The 17,353-nt window shown below is 42.7% G+C and overlaps 1 protein-coding gene across 4 annotated transcripts in view; it reads left to right on the top strand.

Moving 5' to 3' along the window:
- LOC105354474 (membrane-associated guanylate kinase, WW and PDZ domain-containing protein 1) overlaps window positions 1–16,386 on the top strand; it is a 160,029-nt gene extending 143,643 nt beyond the window's left edge. For 3 of the 4 annotated variants that reach the window (XM_011477671.3, XM_020704939.2, XM_020704938.2), the window contains exons 19-21: window positions 2,136–2,282; window positions 2,385–2,523; window positions 14,529–16,386. In XM_011477671.3, coding sequence (XP_011475973.1) covers window positions 2,136–2,282; window positions 2,385–2,523; window positions 14,529–15,307 — 1,065 coding nt within the window. In that variant the 3' untranslated portion in view covers window positions 15,308–16,386. Of the gene's footprint in view, window positions 1–2,135; window positions 2,283–2,384; window positions 2,524–5,913; window positions 6,002–14,528 lie in introns of all 4 variants that reach the window. The other variant, XM_020704940.2, reaches the window with a different exon arrangement.
- The last annotated feature ends 967 nt before the right edge of the window (window positions 16,387–17,353 follow it).

Raw genomic sequence — 17,353 nt, 5'->3', positions numbered from 1 at the left:
CCATGCTAAGAAATACTCATCATCCATTAGCAACAGCATAATGTAGCGTCCCTTTCCCACACTGAGGCATGGAGACTTAACCTCTTTTAAGGTTGTTTATTCTGGTTACTGCAGGCCGTAACAAACGCCGTAAAACTTGTTCAAAAACTCCTAAATCTCCCCCGCTGAGAGCAGTGTTGCCAGATAGATTCACAGTTTTCCAGCCCAAAAGTCATCTAAAAACCGCCAGACCCCGCAAAAACCCGCCCAAAGGGGGGGGGGGGGGGGGGGGGGGGGAGATAAGATCAATATACAGCTAACAGCTTTTCCCCTACTGGACTGATTAAGTACCCGATGCGGTGATTTTTCAAAATAAAACATTTCTTAAAATCAAAGATAGTTCAGACTATTAATAAAAGGAGTACAGTATTGAAAACTTCTTCAGCGGACCGGCCTTCTTCCATTCATTTTCTTAACCCGCTATAACCTATGTATAACCTATTCCATCCTTGTGCTGCGCTTGCGCCAAAGCGCCCCGACTACTACCGTGTCAACCTGCTATGACCGTATTTTCCGCTCTCTGTGTTGGACACACTGAGGAGCGCGGGGGAAAACAACTCTGAGCTACAGAGGATATGAACAGGTAGAGAGGAAAAGCAGGTAGAGGGGCGGGGGAGGGGCGTTGGCTTCAAACTGTCAGAGAGATGCAAACACGCAGATTCACACGCAGCTTTCTCTGCGGGAGTTGAAGCAGAGACTTTCTGGGACGATCTCATGAACTCAAACATGGAAACATGATTACCAAGTAGAACTCTCCAAAATATTAAACCTGATCTCTCCTCATTCTCCGTGTTTATTATGCATCGATAAACACAGACATGCAGCCATCAGACCATAACGTTAGCTCGTAGCTCCGCCCACACGCGACCGCGGTGTCAGCTTTAAAGAACGCAACTTCTAAGAGGAGGGGCGGGGCGACAAACCCCCAACAACAGGTTAGATGACAGAACCCATTAAGCGTCTCTACATGGTGCGTTCACGGAGCTTCAGAACATAAGACTTCAACAACCACCCAGCCTAACGTAGTCCGCTATTATATATTCATGAGGGGGAAAAACCCGCCGAACAGACCCTAAAACCGCCCAAATTATGCATACCCGCCCAAAGCCATTTTTACCCGCAAATTTAGAACAAAAACCGCCCAATTGGGCGGAAAACCGCCCAATCTGGCAACACTGGCTGAGAGCGCCCCCCCCCCCCCCCCCCCCCTTTATATTCCACCCTCCCACACCAGTCCTCCTATTTCCTTATTTGGCCCATAACTGAACCCCATTGGTCCAAACTCCCCAACGACAGGCTGAGTGACAGAACTGAGGGCCAATCGGCATCTCTGCTTGATGCGTTCAATGAACTCTGGAATTTAGAACGCCACCCAACAGCCCCCCAGTTAAACTCAGTCCTCTGCAATAACAATGTTATTTGAAAAATCCACAGACCATTACATAAAATTAACACATTCACTTGTATGTTTAGTTTGAAACATGTTGTATGGCTCTCACGAAATTACATGTAAAAATATGTGGCGTTCATGGCTCTCTCGGTCCGAAAGGTTCCCAACCCTGTTAGAACCATTTATCAACACTTTGATCCAAGCAACAGAAATATCAGGTTAACAACAAGCCAAAGGACTGATTCAATGTCCAAGTTCATTTCTGTAGAAAATAATTGTCAGCTACAATAAAGGCAAACATGTCATTTTCTGACCTTTTTATGGTTTTGAGTTACTGTGCTAGAGATGCTTTTCCAATCAGAGATGATGATGCCTCTGTCTTCTTGTCAGGTATATAGAAACAGAAAATATTTAGTGTCATTAATATAGAAATATTAGGGAAAAAACAACAGTTGGACCCAGAGGTGATGAATCAGGAGCAAAAAACCTCCTGGTCCAGGAAATCACATTGTTTGATTTTTGCAAGTCAGAACCCCAAAGTCCAACCAGCTGACTTCAATATGAAGTTCATCTGTCATTTATTTAGGATCCTTACAGCTGTGGAAAAGAGGCTTAAACACCTGCACCTCACCTGTACACACAGCCGTTTCCATGCATGTATGTTGTTTCCTGTGCAGCGCTCATGTCTGTGTTCTGTGCGTGTTAGGAGAAGTCCAGGTTCTACAGCGTGGTTCTGGAGCGAGGACCCACAGGTTTCGGCTTCTCCCTGAGGGGGGGTAGCGAGTACAACATGGGCTTGTATGTGCTGGGGCTGATGGATGGGGGGCCTGCCCAACGCAGCAACAAGATCAAAGTATGAGTTTGCTGACAAACAAACAATCATACAAATAGACACACAAAGCCCACAGACTGATGGAAAGGAGCTTATTTAAGTCAGTGTGTTTCTGTGCTGCAGGTGTCTGACCAGTTGGTGGAAATCAACAGTGAGAATACAGCGGGAATGACCCACAGTCAGGCTGTGGAGCAGATCCGCAGAGGGGGAAATCGCATCCGCCTCGTCCTTCAGAAGGGAAACGGATACGTGCCAGATTACGGTGAGCTGTCACACCTGTGCGGTCTGACTCACCTGTCTGACTTCCTCTCAGCTTAGCTCTGTCCTCTTTTCTTTCTCATTCCGCTGTGGGTCTGCTGTGATGGTTTCTTACCACCAAGCTTTGTCAGAGCCTCGTTCTGACTCACACAACCAAAGCAGCCAGAGAAAAACCAGGTTCTGAGTTCAAAAATCTGATTTCAAAAGCTGCTTCCCACCAAAACCCCCTGGTTTGTGCCGACATCCTGCATTCTGACAGAAAGTGGAGGTGGGCTGTGCATTTGCAGCAAGACCTTCAACAACATTATTCTTTGACCTCTCTATATCAGGAATCTGAATGCAAGGCTCAGGAGTTTACACAAACCCTTATAGAAAATTGTTGGAATGCACATACTGTACATCACTGCGGTGCAGCAGCAGGATGTGCTACAGTGTACAGCCTATGGCGTGTAACCTAAGCACTCCTCATTGCCTCACTCCTCCGTGCTAAGTCCTCACTTGGGATGTGATGAAACTAAAAACTAAACAAACTCACTAACTACAGAATCTAAAACTGCCACTAAAGTCTGGACAAATACTCAAAAATGAAACAAATCCAAAAGAACTAAATGCTGTTAGTCATTTTTAATAAATCTGGTGTGAGCTCTGTCTGAATCACCCCTGACCCAGGGGGGGCACCGATTTTACACTTCTTTTGCCCCTTTTACCTTTAAAATGGTGTCCCACATCATTTTTATCCTCACCAAACTGTAATGGGCTAAACTAGACACTGTTCTTAGAGAGCCTATTTAGTTCAATCTTGATTGGGCAATAGGTGGCGTTATAGTCAATTGCTGTTTGTGATAGTTGTCTGTTTAGCTTCTGTGAAATGTTTTAAACTTTATCTTTTGCTTCTCCTTTTCTGTGCGATCATTTTGGATGTTAAATAAAGATTTCTGCATTGAAGTACTGGTTCAGGAGGAATGCATTCAATCTGTTTCCACTTAAACTTTAAACTGAATGGGGGGACCAACCCTATTCATTTTACCAATCCCCATTATGTCAGTTGATCATAGTTTTGTATTAAATCCTAAACAATTAGTACATTTTCTGTGCTCAAGTTACTTAACAGGGGCCTCTCTAATTTAGTTTTGCTATAAGACTAAATGTAAATGTTCATTTATGAAGTTTTCATAAATCCGCCACTTTGTTTTTCTTAATCTTGTTGCTCTACAGCAGGGGTCGGGAACCTATGGCTCGCGAGCCATATATGGCTCTTTTGATGGTCACATGTGGCTCGCAGACAAATCTTTAATTATACTTTTTTTTTCATTAGACCAGTCCTTCTCGGGTGCGATGCGATGCCAGAGGCGCGCAGTAGTAACAGTGCTTAGAGAGAAAAATCTGCGCCAGCACTATAAGTTTACAATTATCTATTATTTCACAGAGTTTGTACCAGCTGGAAACCTGTGAATTGCCGTGCCTAAAACTACGCGCTCCCGTCTCTGAGAAAGAGCGCGCAGTAGCGGAGACGGGATGTGTGAGGGAGAAAGCAGAGGGTGGGGGGGTTGTGGGGACAGGCAGCAGGTGAATCGCGCAGGGATTGTAAAAACGTAAAACCCGCTTCCTGTCACTCACTGCAGTGTGTGAGTGTGTGTTTGGCCTCAGGTCTGCATGTGATCAGTCTGTCTCACATCTACAGAACATTCAGAGCTACGATGACGTTTAAAGTCTCAACGCCTGCATGAAGCAGAAACTCACCACGTATCAACCAGACTAGACCATCAGCAAAACTACCATGAGAAATACTCATCATTTATTAGCAACAGCATAACAATATTAAAAAGAATCCACAGACTTATTGTACTTTAAAAATGTTGAAATTACATCAAATGCACTCATTCACTTGTATATTTAGTTTTAAACATATCGTTGCTTACTGACTTGGACTGGGTGGCTGTTGGGCCGCGTTATAATTTCTGGAGTTCATTGAACGCATCAAGCAGAGATCTGATTGGCTCTCAGTTCTGTTGCTCAGCCTGTTGTTAGGTAGTTTAGACCAATGGGGTTCAGCTATGGGCCGAATAAGGGAAATGGGAGGGCTGCAGCGGGAGCAGGGGAATATAAAGTTGGGAGAAGCGCTCTCGTCTCGACTCAGCGGGAGAGATTCAGGAGTTGCTGAATTAATTGTACGGCGTTTTTTTGTGGTCTATAGTACCCAGAATAAAGAACCTTAAATGATGTTAAGTCTCCGTGCCTCAGTGTGGAAAAGGGACACTTCATTATTGTATGGCTCTTTGGAAATTACATTTATAAATATGTGGCGTTTATGGCTCTCTCGGCCAAGAAGGTTCCCGACCCCTGCTCTACAGGATAAACTGAGCCTGAATTGAGTCTCTGTAGTTTTCCCACAGGACTCTTTCTAACTGTGTGTAGAATGAGTTTAAAACTGCTTTCTATTGGCAGATAGATGCAGTTTCCTTAAAGGGATTTTAAATCTATCTGTCTAATGAAATCCATCCTCTTTCTTATACTGGGCAACTTGAAGTCTGTGGTTTACTTTCAGTAGCTTGTGTTGAAATCTGAGGTTAATGCTGATAGCTGCGTCAGTGCAGCTGTGTTGCTTTTTTTCTTTTTATGTTTTTATCTAGCATTCATTTGGATGACATGGGACACGAGTGAACAGCAGAACTGAACACAGGGACACCAGCATTCAGGCTGGAGCATCTCATTGTCAGCCCCACTTGCTTAGATTTCTAGCTCCAGATGAGATTAATCAAATAAAAAATTGTTTCTCTGCTCTCACCTGTCCTGTCCTTATTCAATCCACAGTATACATGTGCTAAGCTTAGATATTTCCTCATCGCAGGATCAAATACAGTTCTAACTAATTGGCTGATACAGTATATATCTGTGGTGCTTACAGCTGAATTATTTCCAGTCATTTCTGAGGGCTTCTGCCCCTTAGAGAGACCAACAACACAACTTGGGTGAAATATGATTGGAAAAGGCTCTGTACAACATAGTCAGCAGCTGAGCCAAGTGGATATAACATGACATGAAGAGAATACTGTACTATATAGAATAACATCAACAACTTTGACTCTGACATTTTTATGAAAAAAGAACTATTAAATGTACTTGTCTAAACAAGATAAAGCCAGCAGAGAGGGGTCCACCATTGATGTAAGCGATTGACATGTACACAGCATGCCTCCCAGCCTAAAAACCGGCCAATCACAGCTCAGGGACTCTCTAATGTCAGAGCTCCTGTGGCGGAGCTTCGGCGGCCTATCTGGGGGTAGGGTGGCTTTTTATACAGCCGTATTTGGAGTTAGCATCCTACTCAGCTCTTTCTTTGTACTGTCTGACTCTTCCTCTTTTTCCTCCTCCTCTTCCTCCTCCTCCTCCTTAGTGGAACTGTCCAGCCTGTCTCTCTGCATGACCAACTCCAAACAGGGCGAGCCCTGCTTCTACGTGATTGGGCGCACTGAAAACTCGCGGTTTGTAACTCTGCTTCCTCTTCAGTCTGGTCATCACCATCATCATCGTTATCATCCTCATAATTTTATTCCATTCTTTAGTTCATGTAATCATGTGATCTATCAGCATATGGTTGAACTTCTTAGGTTCTTCTATTATCAGACACGGTTGTGTGTTTTCACTTACCTAACATGTTTCGAAGGACGTCTTCGTCAGAGTCTTCATCAGGTGGTAGTGTGTGATGTTTATAAAAATAGATGATTGTGACTGAGGCGGAGTCACCTGTCAAACTTTGACAGGTGACTCCGCCCCTTGATGTCTGTTTGCTGCTGGAGGATGTTGCTCCAGGTGTGAGAGAGCAGGAAGGCCCCCTCATCCCGGTTCATGGAAGTGTGGGCTCACTTCTGGATCTCCACCGCCTCCATGATCCATCTGCAGTGTCTGTTGTCTTCTGAGGACTTTGGCCTTTTCCCAGTCCATGATGTGGTTTTCTTGTTTGCAGTGGTCTGTTGTGGCTGATTTCATATTTTCTTGAACTGCCTGTTGTCGTCTGGCTCTTGTTAGTATTTGTTTCCTTTTCACAATCTTTCTGATGTTCTGTTTTTCTTGTGATGAAGGTGCGTCCTGTTTCTCCAATGTATGATTTATGGCAGGTGTGACATGATATTTCGTAAATGATGTTGCATTTCTTATTTTGCTCGATCGACCGTGCAGAACTTGTAACGGACGGGGAGGAAAAAAAAGAAGAGAAGAAATACATATAAAATGCATTAACCAGGTGTCAGTATCCTCAATGGGCCATAAACAACAAGAGCCAGACGACAACAGGCAGTTCAAGAAAATATGAAATCAGCCACAACAGACCACTGCAAACAAGAAAACCACATCCTGGACTGGGAAAAGGCCAAAGTCCTCTGAAGACAACAGACACTGCAGATGGATCATGGAGGCGGTGGAGATCCAGAAGTGAGCCCACACTTCCATGAACCGGGATGAGGGAGCCTTCCTGCTCTCTCACACCTGGAGCAACATCCTCCAGCAGCAAACAGACATCAAGGGTCGGAGTCACCTGTCAAAGTTTGACAGGTGACTCCGCCTCAGTCACAATCATCTATTTTTATAAACATCACACACTACCACCTGATGAAGACTCTGACGAAGACGTCCTTCGAAACATGTTAGGTAAGTGAAAACACACAACCGTGTCTGATAATAAGTGAGTTAAGAAGTCAGTTAACAATACAGTCACTGTGAACTTTTTTGAACTGACATCAGTTTAACTGTTTGGTCCCTGTGATGTCTTCCTTCTGGTTACATGACCTGCTGTGGAAGGCTCATGGCAGCACGGCAGGAACGCGCTCCAGCAGCTCCACTCTGCTGGAGTTTAAGGGAACAAAGCTGTGGGGTCACACAGATGATGGAATCAAGTTTTAACAGAGAAAGGTTATTTCTTTAAAGCTGAAATCTAATAACTCATTTAAATAATCCCTTATTCAAACCACAAACTTTGTTCCAAGAGAAATCTTTTTGGATAAGACTCATGAACGTTTAGAGCTGAATTTATCAGAACAGCTAAGGTTAAGAGGAAATGAAGCTTCTAGGACATCATTATCTATCTGACGACCTCTAGAGAAAACTTTGGAATCACTGCTCTGAGAAAAGATTCATATGAACATTCTTTTCTGTAAAAGATCCTCTGAGACACACTTCAATGAATGAATGAACTGACTTTATTGCACTGCAACATGTTCAAAGACAACAATACTGGGAGAAAAGGGAAATGGATGAGGAGAAAAATGGTGGCAATAAAACATACCTCTTAGTGACGTGTGGTGAAGTTCACGGCTGGTGAGGCACTGATGCCATCAGTCAGATGTACAAACATACGAACACTACAGAGTAGCTTATTCACCATTTAACTGGCAACAGTTCGTGTGTTGTTTAAATTTCATTTCAACATTTTTCTTCTGTTAACAAACTGTTGCATTAAAAAAATCACCCAAATGTAAATATTGATTTGCTTTCACTAATAAATGAAGTCTGTGCTCCGCTCCTTCTGAAAAATCACATGGATGACCTGTCTGTAAAAGTTTCCTTTTCTTTCTTCAGTTTAAAAGTATCTCTGTCTCAATAGAGATCACTGCCAGGGACACGTCTCCACAAATTCCTGAGTTTAGGCACTAATCCTCCATTTGGAAAAGGATGCTAAACAATGTTAAAGAATACAGTGCCTTGCGAAAGTATTTGCCCCCCTTGAACCCTTCAACCTTTTCCCACATTTCAGACTGCAAACATAAAGATATAGAACTGTAATTTCTTTGTGAAAAATCAACAACAGATGGGACACAATCATGAAGTGGAACGACATTTATTGGATATTTAACAAATAAAAAACAGAAAAATTGGGCATGCAAAATGATTCAGCCCCTTAAGTTAATACTTTGTTGTGGCACCTTTGGCTGTGATTCCAGCTGTAAGTCTCTTGGGGTTTGTCTCCACCAGTTTTGCACATGGAACTTTTTGCCCATTCCTCCTTGAAAACAGCTGGAGCTCAGGGAGGTTGGATGGAGAGCATTTGTCAACAGTGGTTTTTAGTTCTTTCCACAGATTCTCGATGGAATCTGGACTTTGACTTGGCCATTCTAACACCTGGATATGTTTATTTCTGAACCATCCATTGTAGCTTTTTTAGTGGGCAAGAAGACAAATCTCCGTCCCAGTCTCAGGTCTTCTGCAGACTCCATCAGGTTTTCTTTCAGAATGCTCCTGTATTTGGCTGCATCCATCTTCCCATCAATTCTAACCATCCTCGCTGTCCCTGCTGAAGAAAAGCCCAAACCAAGATGCTGCCACCACCATGTTTGACATTGGGGATGGTGTGTTCAGGGTGATGAGCTGTGTTGCTTTTATGCCAAACAGAACGTTTTGCGTAGTTGCCAAGAAGTTGGGTTTGGTTTCATCTGACCAGAGCTCCTTCTTCCACACGTTTGGTGTGTCACCCAGGTGGCTTGTGGGTAACTTCAAACAACACTTATGGATATCTTTAAGAAATGGCTTTCTTCTTGCCACTCTTCCATAAATGTCAGATTTGTGCATTACTGATTGTTGTCCTTTGGACACAGTCTTCACCTCAGCTGTAGAACTCTACAGATCATCCAGAGGGATCATGGGCCTCTTGGCTGCATCTCTGATCAGTCTTCTTGTTTGAGCTGAAAGTTGAGACGGACGGCCGGGTCTTTGTAGATTTGCAGGGGTCTGATACTCCTTCCATTTCAGTATTGTTGCTTGCACAGTGCTCCTTAGGATTTTAAAGGTTGGGAAATCTTTTTGTATCCAAATCCAGCTTTAACCCTCTCCACAGCAGTATCTTGGACCTGCCTGCTGTGTTCCTTGTTCTTCATGATGCTCTCTGTCCTTTAAACGGACCTCTGAGACGATCACAGAACAGGAGCATTTATGCAGAGACTTGATGACATCCAGGTGAATTCTATCATCATTAGTCATTTAGGTCAACATTGAATCATTCAGAGATCCTCACTGAACATCTGGAGAGAGTTTGAAAAAGTTTGAAATATCCAATACATTTTGTTCCACTTCATGATTGTGTTCAATTGTTGTTGATTCTTCACAAAAAATTACAGTTTTATATCTATATATTTGCAGCCTGAAATGTGGCAAAAGATTGGAAAGTTCAAGGGGGCCGAAACCTTTTGCAAGCCACTGTAACTGGATGGCTGCACTTGACTTGCTACCACTAATTCTATTATTTTAAAGCCGCGGTGACACATTCTCTGGGATCACCAGAGCCTTCTGCCTTGAGGCACTTACTTTGTGCACGTACTTTGGTGTATTTCTAATTTGCATTTTTGGCAGATAAAGAAAACTAAATGAGTCACAAACTGGCTCCAATAAAATCAGACAGTTGGCATGATATAGAAAATGAAAGTAATTCAAAATAAAGTGTCTTTAATGATGATGATAGAGAGACTGAAACTATAAAGCGCATGCATCAACTGCAGCAAATGTATTGTGTGCGGTACAGGGGAGGCATGGGCTGCTGATGCCTCACCCGCCACTTTCTCATGTACTTGAACAGGAAATGTGTAAATTCGCTACGTTTTTTACAGAAAAAGTAATCATAGAATAGACATGTCTAAAAATTAATATTTGATTTTTAGTTTATTTTTAAAAAAGCCATATGATTTTATTTTATTGATGTATTTTAAGCTATATTTTGCATTATCTGACTGCACATCACTGATACCTCTTCACTCTGGTCTCACCAGGGCAGAGTGTCTAGATGGTGAGAATCAGCTGAGCAGCCTAAGGGCACTACATTTCACACTCTGTCAAGCTGATGCTTTAACCCTTATGCTATCTTAGATGATGATGGTATACATCTTTTAAGTGTGCCAGCTGTGCCCTTGACTGGAGTGTTTTGATTTTAAAAATCCAGGCCAGTAGGATTCTTTCAAGGCCCCGCCCCCAGTTCAAAGATCACTAGCACTCTGTCCAGCTCAGCAAGCCCACCTCTTCCTGTTTGCTGCTTTGAAATCTTTGACATCTTAATCCCAATTGTGAGAAATAGCTCACAAACATCCACATAGGTTTACATCCACCAACAGTTGGGATAGAAACGCCAATCTCCACAGGCCCTCATGCCCTATGATGTATTCAGCCAAAACAGTTCTGTCTGCTTTCCCATTCCTCAGCATGGAAAAAAGTGGTCATAGACCAGCTTATCAAATCCTTTCAGACTAAGAAGGGTGCCCCGGAAGTAGGGCTCACAAGGGATTGAAAATTAAAAATGTTGTTATTCATACATAAAGTGAAGGAACTGCAAGGATATTGTGGTTTAGGTTGGTTTAGTTGTTGTTGGTCATGTTTTTGGTTTCCTTTTGTCAGTCACTCCACTTTCAGGTTCATGATTCACAGCTGTCTTCAGTTCAGTTAATGACCCTCAGCCCATTCAAATGTCTTGGTTTCTGGTCATCCTTGTCAGGTCATCTGCTCTGTTGTGTCACCTTTTGTTTCTCCCCATAGTTTTGTCATGTTTCAGTTTGTTTATTAAATGTTTTATTTTCTGTCACCAAGCCTGGTCTCCTGCATTTTGGGTCCTCCACCACCAGTTCATGACAGGAACTAAGTATTTGAACCCTTTCTAGTTTTGTAAGTTTGCCCACTTAAAAAGAAATAGTCAGTTTGTCATACTAATGGTAGGTTCATTTGAACAGTGAGAGACAGAAAATCACAAAGAAAGCTAGAGACACTATAACACTAAAAGTATTGGCTCTCCTGCCTTGACTCACTTATTACCTGAAGTGCCATCCCATTCCTAACCTGTATAGTTCAATATGATGCAGGTCCGCATTTTACAGCTACAGCTTCAACTCTAATGGGAAGGCAGTTCACAAGGTTAAGGAGTGTATTTATAGGAATTTTGGACCGTTCTTCCAAAAGGTCATTGGTGAGGTCACACACTGATGTTGGTGGAGAAGGCCTGGCTCTCAGTCTCTGCTCTATTTTATCCCAAAGGTGTTCTATGGGGTTCAGGTCAGCACTCTGTGCAGGCCAGTCCAGTTCATCCACTCCAGACTCTGTCATCCGTGTCTTCATGGACTTTTGCTTTGTGCTCTGGTGTACAGTCATGTTGGAAGAGGAAAGGGCCGTTCCAAACTGTTCCCACAAGCATGGGAGCATGGAACTGTCCGAAATGTTTTGGTATCCTGAAGCATTCAGATTTCCATTCACTGGAACTTAGGGGTTAAGTCCAATCCTGAAAAACAAGCCCACACAAATTTCCCACCCAGCATAATGCGGCCCGAAATGTACCGTTGTCCTGGCAACCTCCAAACCCAGACTCGTCCATCTGATTATCAAATGGAAAAGTGAGATTCATCACTCCGGAGAAGGCGTCTCCACTGCTCTAGAGTCCAGTGGCGGCGTGCTTTCCACCACTGCATCAACGCTTTGCATTGCTTCTAGCCTGTTCCAAAGCAACGAATTAACTTTGCTTCCCACAGAGGAGCTCAGACGAGCCGCTCTGCTCCTGTGCATTTGTGCAATGAAGCGGGACACTAATGAAGTGTCCCGCTTCATTAGTTACCGTTTGCGTCCCGACCGGGACCGGACCGGAAATAACAGCGGTTTCCGACTATGGTCTGAAGGCTGAGGCTGAAAGGTAACACACTGATGGGGGTCCAGCTGTCCTCGAACAGCAACATCAGCGCACAAAAGCACCTATAAAGTCATGTGATCTCAGTTGGTGGTGTCCTGAGTTGACGTCACTGACGTACGACTCGCATTTACTGGGGAATATCCGATTTGTCTGCTTACATGGCACACGCAAATGCACGTATCCGATTCGTTTCCGATTTATTTCTGATTCCGATCTGAGAAAATCAGAATCCATGCGCTTTTTTCCTGCTTACACGTTCACCAGTCATATCCGATCTGTGCCACAAGACAGGAAAAAAATCGGAATTGGGTCACTTGAACCATGCAGTGTAAATGGGGCCTAAGTCATTAAGGTGATCATTGGCTAACTTCAGGCAGGTCTGCACATGTGCCTTCCTAAGCAGGGGGACTTTTTAGACCATTGCAAGCAAGTCTTTCCAATGGTCTGAATCTATACAACCTTAATAGATCAATAATCAATCTATTATAGTAGAAATCGATTTTTTTATGCCTCTCCTTTTTCGGTGACCGCTACTCTCGTGAGATATTGCGAGATCAAGCTTTGAAACAATCAAGGTGTACAACTGTAAAACTGCTAGATAGTTTACAAAATACAATTGAAAGGTTCATGGAACATTAATGATATACTCTGATACATCTACAGTGTAATTTTAACAAGAGCAGCAGTAAAGCCAAAGTTTGCTAGCTTGATTCTAACGTATAATGGAATTTCCTTTAGGATGGCTAATGCTAACGCTCGTTTGACCTAAACATACATTGCAGACTAAATGATCAGCTTTATAGGCTCAGGCAGGAATTTTCCAAAATTTCTTAAGAAAGCATTTTGCTCAAATCTTCTGGAATAGAGTGTAATGCTGTAGTGTGAGCTCCAACTAGTGGCCAAACTGAAATGGGCTTCAGGAGAGGCAGAACATTTATTTTTGTAATATGAGGCGGTTTAGAGGGGTTTCTGTTGGAGCTTCTTTTGAGAAACGATGTAACACAGTATAGTGTTAACAATCACATTGGTTTATAATTTCACTAATAAATTTGACAGTATGTGAACTGTATCAGATTAATATGAAAATTTTCACAACATACATAGATTATTATTGTATTTCTACACAAAAAGTGTAAACACTGTGAATTCAAAATTGAATTGCATCAAATTGAGTGGATCAAAAGAGTCGGGGGAAAAATGAATCAATCGAATCAAATCGATTCTGGAAATTATAGGTGATACCCTGCCCTACTCTTTAGTCCCATGTTGTAAAGTTTGGAGTCTGATTGATGGACTGATTCTGTGGGCAGGTGTCTTTGGCCGAATCCGAATTGCTTCCCCACCCCTACAGGCTGATTAGGAGAATCTAACTGGTTTGAACTTTTAATGGTTACTAAAAGGTTCTCTGGGTTCTTTCTTCTTTAGCTTTTTTCTTTAGTCATTTCTCTTTTACTTGTGTTTGTTTTTGTGTATTTTATTATGAGGGGTTTATTTAATTATTTCATTGCATGAGTCTGGATTGGTGTTACTGCGTTCTTGTTTGTTTTTATGGACAGCACCTTCAGCTGTTTTCTTCACATGAAAGGTGCTTTAGAAATAAAATTAATTTGAATTTGAATTTAATGGATCACATACTTGTTTCCCTCAATCAAATCCAAACAAATGTATAAATTCTTTAAAGTGTATTTCTTGATTTTCTATCTCACTGTTCAAATGAACTTACCATTGGGATGACTGGCAATTTATTTTTAAGTGGGTTAACCTGCAAAATCAGCAAAGGACGACACAATTCATTCTTCCAATTTTCACATTCTCCTCCCCAAATCTATCCCTCTTTACAGAAGGTTTGGAAACGTTTGAACTGAAACAAAGATTATAGAGAGAAGTACCAATGGTACTGAACAATGCAGGTGAAGTTTTCTTGGCTTTCTTCCAGATCATCAAATGTAAATGAAATATTTGTCCAAACAAACAAGTAAACAAGAATGAATGTCAAATTCATTCACATTTGAGTTTCCTAAAGTTCAAGTGCATCAAGTGCATCAAGTGCATCAAGTGCACTTGAACTGCACTTTCATCGATAGATTGTTACACCACTCAACAGAAAGCCATCTGTATTCACACTGAAGTGACCCGCTCAAGGGTTCATTTGCTAGTGAACCAAAGATGAACCAAAAACTCTACATTTGTCTAATTCAAAGTTACTCTCAGAAAAGAAAGTTTGAGAAGATTTTTTATTTTAGAAGATTAATTCAATCCAGGATGAAAGATCTGATTGTTCTTCATTTGTTTTGGTGTTTACTCATCACTCACATGTACTTCTTCAGTCTGCTCCTTTAAGAATTTAAAAGCATTTGTTTCTCCTCCAGACCCTGAGACGGGAGCCCTCTCACTTCCCTCCCCCTCCTCATTCAACAAGGAGCAACCTGTGGCATCCATGACAATTGCATCTCTGAGCCAACAGCCAAGATCAGTGGGAGGAGAGAGGGGAGAGACTGCGAGAGAGATGGAAACAAACAGAAGAATAAGAGGAAGAAGAGTAGAGTTAGGGGCTCCCGCTCTGGACCTAGATCATGTGGAGAAGGAAATGATGAGAAAGGAGGAAGCTGAGAAAAAAAGACACCAGGAGGAAAGGAGAGAAATGAAGAAAAAAGAGGAGAGAAAGAATGTCAGGCTAAACAGACAGGAGGACCAGGAGGAGAGGAGCTTCCCCATGCACAGAGTGCCATCACTTGGCTCGAGGCAGATGGTGGAATCCTCAGGGAGCGGAGCAAGGGAGAGGAGAAGGAGCGAAGCAAGGAGCAGAAGAAGAGGGGATGAGGAGGTGAACACCGCTGTCAGCCACCATAGCTCCAGCCGCCATGCTGGGAGCTTGGGTGGTGCCCAGCAGGCAGTGTTCTCCTTCCTCATGCCAATGAAAGATCTGTCAGACAGTGAATCAGCTTGCAGCTTCTCAGAGGTCAGCCTATCAACAGCCAGCATTGCCACATGGAGGACGCAGAACAATGACCAGAGGAGAGAGGAGTCACTGGAGCGCCAGGGGAACCTGCCTGGACCGTGGCTCAAACCAAACGCTCAGAAGTTGACAAAGGTGCGGAGTGGCAGTCGACCTGCTAGACGGGGTCTAACAGCTGGACTCTCTTTCTGATTAGCCAGAAGCGTATTCTTCTTTTTCATTTGCTGAATTTTATACTGGCTGCATATAAGGGCTTTGCTGTTTTGCCAGCAAGAGGAACCCCACCTCTTCAAGGAACTGTTTGTCCACTGACTTTACACCTTTAGCCCCATCTTACCCATCATGCCTCAGCAAAGCAGGTGTGTCCTCATCTTCTCATATCTCCACAAAAGCTGTAAATCTTCATGGAAACCAGGAACAACCTCCAGATACTGCTTTCTGGAATCACAGCCAGGAACTGATCTGATCGCAGCTGCGGTTCTTGGTTCTGAGCGTTCTTTGGTCCAAAGTCAATGTGACATGGGGTTGGCTGTCAAAAGTTTCAAGGTCATCCTTAGCTTCATTGACTCTGCCAACTGTTCCAGAAACGCCTAAGTACCTAAAGTCTCAGTGATGACATGAACACTTTGGTAGCACAACGAACCAAAGTTTCTTTGGTATTGAGGCCTGCAACCAGCAGTGAAGACCTCTGGTATCCAAGCTGTTCTTCAACAACAAATGAAGCTCTAAGCCATCAATCTGATTATCCTAACCTGCATCCTTTAGTATTGTATGCAAAAATGACTGTGAGTCATGACTGAGCATGTGAATATTAATGGAATGATTTTTATTTTTATAAAGTGTGACATGTAAAAAAAAATGTGAAGATGCAGCTGATATGAAAGGACACGTCCCTCTAGACTGAACACATTTTTCCTGCTTTGTCTGTAATAAGAAATATGATCACCATGATGATGCAGAGCCATACCTACACGTGCACACAGATGTCAGGTCCAGTACTGACTTCAACATTGCCATGGCAACCTGACCCCCTGCACAGCAACAGAAGGAAATGCAGCTCTGGACCAGAACAAGTGCCTCTTTTTGTTTTAGCAGTCCTGCTGTCCAACAATCAGTGGCAGTTTCAGCTTGAATGGCACTCTGGCCATTTCCACGGGGAAACAGTCAGGTGGATCCTTATTTGGTCCTGTCCTTAATTTCTTTCAGTAAGAACTGAAAAACCAAAATGAAACTTAAAACTTCACAAAATAAAAATGGTATATGTGCACGTCCATGCATGTGCGTTTTTTTTCTACATACAAGACAAAGCTATATGGGAAGAATCATGCACAGGAGAAGGGGAACTCCATGGGTCTGGATTGTGGTTCTTCTGGTTCAGTCAGAGAATGTGAAACAGATGCTCCTCATCGTAACCCCTAATCTTAGGGGTTACGATGAGGAGCATCTGTTTCACGTTCTCTGACTGAACCACGACTGACGTGTTCCCCCTACCATGACAAAGGTGGATAAAGGTGGAAAGATTTCATGTAATCCATGGACACCAGTGAAGATCACAAATCATTGAAGAAAAAAGGTTCAGAGCTCTGTCTAGTGGGTCTAGATGACCCAACTCCCAATGGTAAAGTGTCTAGGATAGCACAAGGGTTACAATCTACTTCTCAAAAGTGAAGAAGATTTTAGGTCCAGTTGCCATGACAAAACTTCAAAATAACAAAAGCTTGATAAATGAAAACCTTCACTGACCTTTACAGAAGGCAAAAAAAAGGCTAGCCAGCCAAGTCCAGTGTCCTGACTATATCAGAGAACAGGACTGAGAACAACTGACTGTGTAGAGACCTGGACTGAGCGAGTGTGATGCCACCCATAGAAAATGCCTTACCTCCAGTAAAATGTAGTTAATTCAGTCACCATTTTTCCGTGGTACAGACGCCGCCATTTGGAACCATACATTGACAAAAAGCAGTGATTGGTCTGAGTCAATGTTTCTATGGCAACTAATCCGGAGTGAGCTTGTTGGAAGACCACATACCTTCCACTGAAAGCAGGCTCAAAATAATCTGTCAATCAAATGTTTAATAAATTCTTGCAATAAAGAAATATCATGAAAAAAAGAGAATTATCAGGAACATGTATCAGAGCCAGAATGGTGATTCTGATCAAACGAATGACTGAATAATAGCGAATTATTTCTCTATAGAAGTCTACAGAATTTGGGCCTTTTGGAGCCAGCAGGTAAGG

The sequence above is a fragment of the Oryzias latipes genome, chromosome 7 (genome assembly GCF_002234675.1).
Source record: "Oryzias latipes chromosome 7, ASM223467v1".
NCBI classification, from domain to species: Eukaryota; Metazoa; Chordata; class Actinopteri; order Beloniformes; family Adrianichthyidae; genus Oryzias; species Oryzias latipes.
Note: the sequence above shows the minus strand (reverse complement) of the source record. Positions and strands in the feature narration are given on the sequence as shown.